The sequence below is a fragment of the Alligator sinensis genome, unplaced genomic scaffold (genome assembly GCF_000455745.1).
Source record: "Alligator sinensis unplaced genomic scaffold, ASM45574v1 scaffold196_2, whole genome shotgun sequence".
Taxonomy (NCBI): Eukaryota; Metazoa; Chordata; order Crocodylia; family Alligatoridae; genus Alligator; species Alligator sinensis.
In genome coordinates this window covers 214,657-224,332 of record NW_005843050.1, presented here as the reverse complement: position 1 = coordinate 224,332, position 9,676 = coordinate 214,657, and the positions used below count along the sequence as shown (strand labels likewise).

At 40.2% G+C, this 9,676-nt stretch overlaps 1 protein-coding gene across 1 annotated transcript in view; it reads right to left on the bottom strand.

Moving 5' to 3' along the window:
• Positions 1–9,676, bottom strand: part of COL28A1 (collagen type XXVIII alpha 1 chain) — a 169,318-nt gene that overhangs the window by 132,327 nt on the left and 27,315 nt on the right. Inside the window, exon 11 of the mRNA XM_006036981.3 lies at positions 8,907–8,960. Coding sequence (XP_006037043.1) covers positions 8,907–8,960 — 54 coding nt within the window. The remainder of the gene's footprint in view (positions 1–8,906; positions 8,961–9,676) is intronic.

Below are 9,676 nucleotides of genomic sequence, written 5' to 3'. Positions count from 1 at the left end.
TGCAATTCTGGGTGCCGCACTTCAAGAGGGATGCGGATAACCTGGAGAGGGTCCAGAGAAGGGCCACTCGTATGGTTAAGGGCCTGCAGACCAAGCCCTACGAGGAGAGACTAGAGAAACTGGATCTATTCAGCCTCCGCAAGAGAAGGTTGAGAGGCGACCTTGTGGCTGCCTATAAGTTCATCACGGGGGCACAGAAGGGAATTGGTGAGTATTTATTCACCAAGGCGCCCCCGGGGGTTACAAGAAATAATGGCCACAAGCTAGCAGAGAGCAGATTTAGATTGGACATTAGGAAGAACTTCTTCACAGTTAGAGTGGCCAGGGTCTGGAATGGGCTCCCAAGGGAGGTGGTGCTCTCCCCTACCCTGGGGGTCTTCAAGAGGAGGTTAGATGAGTATTTAGCTGGGATCATCTAGACCCAGCACTCTTTCCTGCTTATGCAGGGGGTCGGACTTGATGATCTATTGAGGTCCCTTCCGACCCTAACATCTATGAATCTATGAATCTATGAAAACCAGGATCCCTGGTAATGGGAAACTGAGTCCCTAGATTCTCCTCAGCTTACTGAGATCCAAATCCACAAGACCCACTTCCCAAGTGAGTTCCCTTCCTGCCAGGCTAAAGAACAATCTGGGTGGGACACCTTGAACCCTTCCTCTTGAAGGTTGCCCACTGGGCAGTCTAGAATGTACAGTTCACAAGGCAGGAAGGAGGACAAACAAGAGAGAGCTTAACTTTCTGGCCGGATGATCGCGACATTTCTAAAGAGAGACCTGAGTTCCAGGCCCAGCTCTAAGGACTGTCTAATGCAAAATGGATATTCTTTGGTTAAAAAATATCAAAAACCAAAATCAAAATAAGAAAGCAGAGACCAGAACCTGTCCTGCAAATGGTGTGCCACATCACCCCAACAAGCAGCTAACCTCTGAAGAAGGAGTAGGTATTGTGGATACCAAATGAATGGGACTCTTTGATGTGCAGCCTAAGTTTGGTGCCATACTTCTAAAGAGGTAGGATTTCAGACTTTCTCTTGTTCTTAGAATTGGTTAGGTTCTTTGGAGAAGCCTACTTCTTCCCATTTTCTGTACAGAGTATCTATCTGTCTATTCAGATCATTTTTTAGATGTGCCTACATTTCTCTATAAACTGGATAAGGCAGGATAGAGGTGAACCTTATAGATAGTGATCTACCTAAATTGTGGTGAGACAAAGGGATTTTTACAGGCCGCTTGTGACTCACAGAGCCGATTTTGCAGTCTTATCATGGCAGGTCCCCTCCCCACCACTTGCTGCTGATTGGCCAAGGGGCCTCCAGAAGCCCCACCCCTCACCGCTGATTGGTTGACCACTCATTTTCAGACTGCAGCATTGCTGCAGCATTTCATCTGGCTTCTTAAGAGATGGCACTGAAACGCTTTTGCTTTTCTGACTGGCACCTTCACTGAGTCTACGTCACTACCTCAGTCTTTCACTACCTCTCTCTGAAACCATGTGCTCTATGGCTTTCTTTGTATTTCAGTAAGCTTTCTTCAGTAAGCTGTCTTCCAGACAATTCCATGCAAAATCTTGGGAAATGCCATTTTGTGCAGTGATCGTGGAAACTGCCATTTTTTGTGGTTTCCTTGGAAATCCTGAAACTGCAATTAAAGTAGGTCCCTGCTTATAGACTAACTGAATCAGAAATTCATATGCTTTAGTGAGTTACAACATAAGTATATCTACATAAGCTGCATAGGGTTCCTATGTGCCTAAACCCAGTCAAATAGGATTGCCTTCCTGTGACAAGACACCTTAATTTTAAGTTTTCCACCTGTGTAGGCACCTAATGGGCTGTCTATGCTGTGGTAGAGGAAGATGAGACTGAACATGCCTCAGCCACCTGCATCCACTATTGTACTCTAGACACAGAAGCTGACAAGCAAGGATTTGCTAGGCGTGTCCCCAGTAGCTACTCTCAGGCCTGCTGCAAACTGAGGGTTCTAGAGCAGGTGATGAAGATGAAAGCAGAGCAATCTCATTGGTGAATTTGTGGGTCAGAAGTGCATCAGTGGCCTCAGGTTATGGATGAGGTGTGTTTAGCCCTGTCCTTACTGCAACTGGCCACTGCAGTAGTATAGACAAGACCCAAGATGAATTCAAGTCTTAAGTTTCCTGTTGTGTAGAGAACAGTCTAAAGGCTGCATTTCTGGTTGTCTTAGATGCTGTTCTACAACAAGAGATTGCTGGGGCAAAGGAACATCCCAGCCATATTGCTTTGCCAGCTGGGAAAAGTGTAGCACTGGAGCCACTAATATGGTTCAGATCCCCCCACAAAGCTTCCCCCATAGAAGGGGAACATCTTTCTGGTTTTGGTTTGGCTGCTAGCTTAAGCAGAGAAAGAAAGAATGATCCATTAATAAGGGTGTTAGTCTAGAACTTGAGAAAACTACATGTTGTTCCCTGTTCCAGCAAAGTTTTCCTACGCAATCTGTAGTAAGTCACTTAATCACTCTGAATTGAGTTTTTGGTGTTTCTACTGTGCACCTGTGAAATTTTAGATAATAGTATTTCCTTTCTACATAAGTATTTGGTGATGGAAAAGGACATTTAAAATGTTGGAGGTACTTAGATAACTACAATACCACAGGGCCATACAAATAGCCAAAAAATCAAATCCATACAAAAGAAATGCATTTAACTGATAAGAAAAGTAGGGCAGTAATCAACTATTTTGAGACACTTTTGTGAAATATTTTTCTGAAGTAGAAGTTGCTCTCACAGACAACCATGCTGAATATTCATTATTAAAAATACTCACCAAATAATTACTCTTGGCCTATAATTTGTTTGCAAATAGTAAGGAGTAATAGTCTTAAATTGCTGCTGGGGAAATTTAGGTTGGATATTGTGAAGGATTTTCTCATGGGAGTGGTTAAGTTTTGGAACACATTACCTAGAGAGGCCATGGAAGCTCCATCCTTGAAACTTCTTAAGAGCACTCTTTTTAAGAGAACTCTTTTTAAGAGTTAAACAAATACTTGTCTAGGGTGGTTTAGAAAGGGACAGTCCTGCTTTGGGCAGGGGGTTGAACTAGATGACCTCCTGAGGTCCCTTCTAGCCCCCCCCCCCAAATCTGTCCTTGTATCCTGTGAGCAGTAACACACAGGTTAGCAGTGGTTTCCATTGGTGGCATGGTCAGCCAATAGGGGCAGCAGATGTTATTTTTTGCTCCTCCTTTCCCTCCTCAAGTTTGCACCCAGAGCCACTTAGGAAACTGACCTACTTGCATAACAAGAGGAGTGAACAGAAAAGGCCTGCACATCTAAGAAAACCTATTAGTAACTTTTGTTTTTAATTATTTCAATATTCGCCCTATGCTAGTTTCCTTAAAATGACAAAAAGCCCATTCCAGAATGGCTGAAATATTACAGTATGCACTAATTTGATTTGCTGACATTGCCAAAAAGCATATTAGTGTAACTGTGCTGGGCCCTTTATGAAAACCGGTACTGGACAAAGATTGACTCACCCTTTATGGATAAAGATCGACTCACCTCTCAGTTGAGACACAAATCTAGCTCTACGTTGTTCTTGAAAAGAGTCTTATAGTTTTGTCTTCCAAATAAACAATCTGTTCTACATTCACATTCAGTAATTTATAATGGAGTTTTTCAAACATTATAATTGTGTGGAATGTTTCCTAAACCACAGCATTCAAGTACACTCATATATCGTAGTTAAATGTGCATGTGTACATGCGTATATACATGTGCACATGATGGCCACGGTGAATATAGATGGGAGTCCCATTAAATTTAAGTAGTTTCAAAAGTTGTTCCTTGTTTCTGTGTAAAACACAGCATTTTTTCCTCAAGTGACTTTTGGCTTTTAACCATCTTTGAAGCAGCTGTTAATCCCAGTATGCACTGACATGGGAATTTTTTTTTCTATGCGAGAGGAAACTAAGAGTATATGGAGTATTATGCAAACTCCATTCTGCCAAATGGTCTTTGCTGATGTTGGCTCTAATTTCACAAATGACACCCCACAAAAAAGGCCAACCAGACCACATGCAACAAGTTGGAAACTTTAAATCCCTTAACCCAAAAATAACTGTTGTGTTGAAGAATGTTGTTTAGATATACCAGCACATTCTTGTATATTTCATTCTGCATTTGCAAATAACCATGGTGTTTCCTTTATCAGGATTATGATACTTTAGGTAGTGTACAATTTATCAAAATAATTCAGTCCTGAGCACTAAATCTTTGTGCAGGTGTAAACAAAATTCCACTTCCCAAAGAAATCTTTTTTACAATTCTTATCTCTATTTTGTCTATCCATTTTGAGTTTCCTTTCTTTCTCCAGTTGAGGTCTTCCTTTCCTTTTGTTTTAAAATAAAGTCAGATGGCGGGAATGAAAATCCCATTTGATCTGGATTTAATAATATTGAGGGTTATAATTCCATAATGTTAGTCCTGGAACAATCCTAACAAAATTAGAGGCATTTTTTCTTATTCATTTTTGTGAGCAGAATTAGGAACTCTGTTCACTAAATTCATCATATTACAAATGTCAACTATTTCTTTATTTTTAAGAATACTAAAATGTGTATGCGCTACAAGGGAAAGACTTTGCCTCATTGGACATTCAAGTTATATTTACTGTAAATCTTCCCTTTTTCCTTACACTATAGAATATATACTCTGATATATAGGATCCTAGTTTTGGTTTACCCCTTTATAAGGAAGTTGGATTTTGAATCTCCTTGGAGACTCTGAATTTGCACAACTGAAGTAACAGCAATCCTTAGCAGCTCATTTCAAAGGAATTTTTCTGAGGTACAATTTTCATAGCATAATTATTTTAATACATAGTCATGAGGGAAGTTACTTACCATTGATACCATTTGCAGCCTTATTTATTTCCTAGAGAAATCTGTACTTACTATAATTAATAGGTCTTTAATCTTAATCCAAAATGCTCCTAAACCTACAGAATTTACCAGAAAGGCCTAGAATTAGGAGCCAGGGGAACAATTTGGTTAACTAAGCAAGATTTTTAAAATCAGTTTCCATGAGCATACCATGGTTTCTATGAATGTCTGTTTATCTGCAGCAGCTGAACTACTGAAAACAATTTTTAACCTAGATGAACTCTGAAATAGTCACTGTAAGGACTCTTGATTCATAATTTGCTATTAATGCCCAGTAATTGATGGGAACATATATATGACACGATTACTGTGGAAAAGTTGGTTTGCTTTAAATCCTTGTAACAGTCCCATTCCCCCCACCCCCACCTGTGGACCCCATCACAAGGAAGGAAGGAAAAAAAGTAAAGCAACCTTTTAAGAAGAGCACTGCAGACTAGGAGGCCCTGCTTTTATGGGAGTATAAGGGAAGGACCCCCAGCAGTAAGAGGTAGAAGTACTTTAGCAGCAAAGGAGAGCAGAACACTTGCAGCAAAAGGCCTGACCCAGGATGCATACTGTGCACAGGCTTTGGGATAGGCTGGATAAGAACCTGATTAAGGCTAACTAGGGCATGTCTACATGTGTCTTTCATGTGCCTAAACTTAATGCACCTTTGTTTAAGGTGCATCAAGGCACTTTAGGTGTGTGTCTACACATAGACGCACTAATATGTATTAAGGCGCATTAAATTTAGGCTTGCATAGCTAAGTTGCATTAGCCCACGTGTAGCTGTGCTAATGCGCATGAATGCGGTGTGTGTCCATTGACACACACCATGTTAATGCACATTCAGTGTCTACACGTGGGCTAATGCGACTTAGCTAATTGCGCCTAAATTTAGGACTCACTTTAAGCAGTATCAAATTTAGGCAGGATTAGCCTAAAATTGCCACTTTTAAAGCACATTAAGGGCATGCACGTGTGGACACGCACCTTTAAAGCACCTTAAAAATGGCGACTTTAGGCTAATCCTGCTTAAAAGGGCCATGTGTAGAGAAGCCCATAAGCTAAAAGAAAGGCTGTTCCAATGTGAGCTTACTAGAAAGACCATAAAATAGCATAAGGAAAGGCCAGTGCTGGGAAGGGTCCAGCAGAGTCTGCAAAGCAAATATGAAGAATGTTGTAAGCAGGGGGTTGTCAGTTAAGAGGTCATAGGCTACCCACAAAGGGACCTATGTGAGGTTTGGTTGCAACAGAAGATGCTGCATCCTTGCAAGCAAGGCTCACTCCTCTCCAATGACCTGCTCACTGGATTAACACCATGTCAGGAAAGTTGAGAGAGAGAGAGAGAGAGAGAGTGCTGGTTTGAGTAGGGATCATGAAGACTGCACTGCACCCAAAAAGTGCAGTCTTCATGGTCCCTACTCAACAGCCCCAAACTTAACTTGGTACAATTTGTCTTCTTTCCATACCATAAATCAGGTCTTAACTGGTTGGTATTGATAGAGATAGCATATATTTGGCTTAATTTGGAGTTCAAGCTCACTAGAATTTTATCTTCCTCTTCCAAATTGTGTCCCTGTAACCTGACCTATTAATAAACAAAATTGTCAGCAATAGTGTTTTGTGTTCTGTGCTACATGTATTAATGCTGGTTAATGAGCATTAGCTTTCCCAAATCAGAGTTCAGTCACCAGTTCAGCTAAATAACCAAAAGTTTGTGCATGGAAACTAAAGGGCTATATTGGAATTAACACTGGGAACAGATTGATTTTTTCTCTTTTATGCCATTGGAGAAGGTCACTATAAATAACTGCTGATTTCAGTTCCTGACACTTGACTATACTAAGTATCTGTAAAACTAATTCTAAAAGAGTAGCTGAATAATCCATCTGTAAGGATAAAAGAAGTTTCAGAGATTGTTATGCATCTGAGTACCATAAAACTCGAGTGAAAAAGGCCCTAACTTTTACTAGCTAAATGTGTATTTATTAATCTGTGAACAACCATTCACTATCTGGTGTAAAACATTTTTTTTAAATCTCTCAAATATATTAAACTGTGTTAAAATGAAAAATATAGCTGTGGTTTACAGTAATTAAAACAAATTGTGTATACATGCACATACACATGTGTATAATCTTTGTCTGTCCTTATTTTAACTAGATTTAAATGTAGGTGGTGAACACCAAGGTTATTCAGGAATATGGAAAACCAACATTTGTCCTGCAGAATCTTTATTTATGGAATAATGTTGCATGGCCCAGGAAGAACCCTGTTCTTATCTCATATCTCAAGTTGACTTTCTTGGAATTGACAGGGTTTTTTAATTATTATTATTAGAATTGTAGAAAATTAGGCATGGGTGACTGCTACTGCCTTAGTCGGGGGGGGCATGTGCCCCCCTCCTCCCCCCCAGTGATCAGTCAGTGACCAGGGGAGGGGGGTCACCCTATGGCCAATCACGCCAACCAGGGCAGGGGTCCTCCACGACCAATCTCACCAACCGGGGATGAGTATCCCCCCGCAGCAAAACTTACCAGCCTGTGAGCAGCCATGCTGCTCCCGAAAGCGGGGCCGCGGCCTACATCTGGCACTCACACTCCCTGACCAGCACTCCCATCTGCCCCACTGCCCATTGCCTGAGCAGGGAGCATGGCCTGACAGGAGGTGCACCACCGCTCTCAGGCGGTGCATGTGCACCCCCATGTACTCCCTCCTCGTCGCTACTGAAATTAGAGTTGGAAGGGACCTCAGGAAGTCATCTAGTTCAGCTTCCAAGTTGAATCAACATGAGGCAATAAATATTAATCCCAGAATGCCTTTTTTTTCAACTGGGTAAAAAAAAATACCAAGTTGAATTTTTGTGCGCAACTGAATGCTGACAATCTTCACTTTGCAAAGCTGACAATCTTCACTGCTGCAATTTGATATGTACACATATACAAATGTGTATGTTATACATGCGTGCACCCAAAATGAGGGGGGAAAATCACAAACAGTTCAGTACACTCACTTGCACTGTCAGTGTGAAATTAGAGATAGAAACCAGGCCTTTTATCATTTGCAATGCTGAAATCAAGCTAAGTGAAGGCATGGTATTTTCCTACATGCATGAATAGTTTCTTTCAAACCCATCAGCCTATTTTTTCCTACTGAAATAATCAACTGAAGGCCTCCTAAATAAAGAATTTTACATAAAAGATGGACAAACAAGGAACAAGAAAAAGCACTTGTCAAGAAGATGAAAAATGTAATTGAGGCCAACATTCCAAAATCATTTCTATGATAAATATTTTCCACACAACTGTTTTCTGCATCTGCAGAAGAACATGTTGCCTCAGAAACAAAACACAAATGTTTCACAGTGTACACCCATCTCATGCAATATAGAACTGCCCTTACATTCATTACCTATAAACTTGCAGTAACATAGGCATTATGCTGGTGTTAACATTCATTCCTATGTTTTCAAATAGACGCACAAGGATTTAGCTGTGCAACATTCATTGCTAATCATCAACATCATATGGGTAAAACATACACATTCGCATAAAACTATATGCCAATGATTTGTGGAAAAAAATCTACATACGTTATAAATTTAGTCTAGTTAATTCTATTTAACTATCTTAATATCTAAAAAATTAAATCCATATCATTTTATACTTTATTTTGAGTTCTTGCATTACAAGAGCTGCTATTTTGTAACAATTTTAAATATGAATAACCCATATTTATCCAAACAAATGTTTCAAATTATTGTCAATATTTAAGCATAAAATTATTCTATTTTAAAAATTACTTTTGTAGCCAACTCCCTGAATGACTAGAAGAGCAAAAGAGACTTATCTGTGATAAGCAGATGTACTAGCTTGATGACTCTATTATATGGTATGTTACTATTGCAGAATGCTGCTATCCAGAAATGCATCCAACTGGAAATGCTAGCCCTGTTCTAGGATTGTGCTCTCTCTATATAAGATATACATGCATAGCTATAGCTTACCTTATTTCCTGGAATACCTCTTGTGCCTGGCACACCAGGAGGTCCTCCAATTCCCTTTACCAAAGTAAAAGCACAGGTTTAGTTTTCTTCAGATAAAGCTTCATTTTTGAGCGTTGCCTGGACAAGATATAGTAAAAAGCATCCTATTGCTAAGCTGTTTGGAACAAGGACTGTTTCTCTGTTATATGGTCGGTCAGAGGTATGGATGTATTACTGTAATCCAAATGACAGTTAACCATGCTCTTGTAAAAAAAGAATATTTTACTGTTGCTTGTAAACTGAATGTGGCAATTCCTGCTCCTCTTTCTCCTATTTCTCACTCCTTGGTACTTTCAAACTACCCCTAATACATAGAATTTGCTTTCCAAGAAAGTTCACCAAGCTATCATTTCCTCTCCATTCAAGTTTAAGAAACCACTTCTGTGAGGCCAGCTACCTACTGCCGACTTGCGATTTTTTTATTCCTGATAAATACAGTATTCCTTAAGATGCTTTTAGAGATTGTTGTTATTGTGATAACTCTTGTTCTCAAAGACAACAAAAACACTCCTCTGATCTCTGATAAGCCGTGGAAGAGGTATATAAGGTATCCAGGCTGAAACACTCACTCAGAATTGTCTGCTTCCCAGACAGGTGGCCAAAACCAGACTTCTGAGGGAAGGGGAGATTCGTGGGGGACCAATTCTTAAATGATGTATGCCCTTAATCGTATTAGTGAGACCCAAGTTAGATCTGTCTCCATAGTGCATTCCTGTGTCTCTCACACCTGC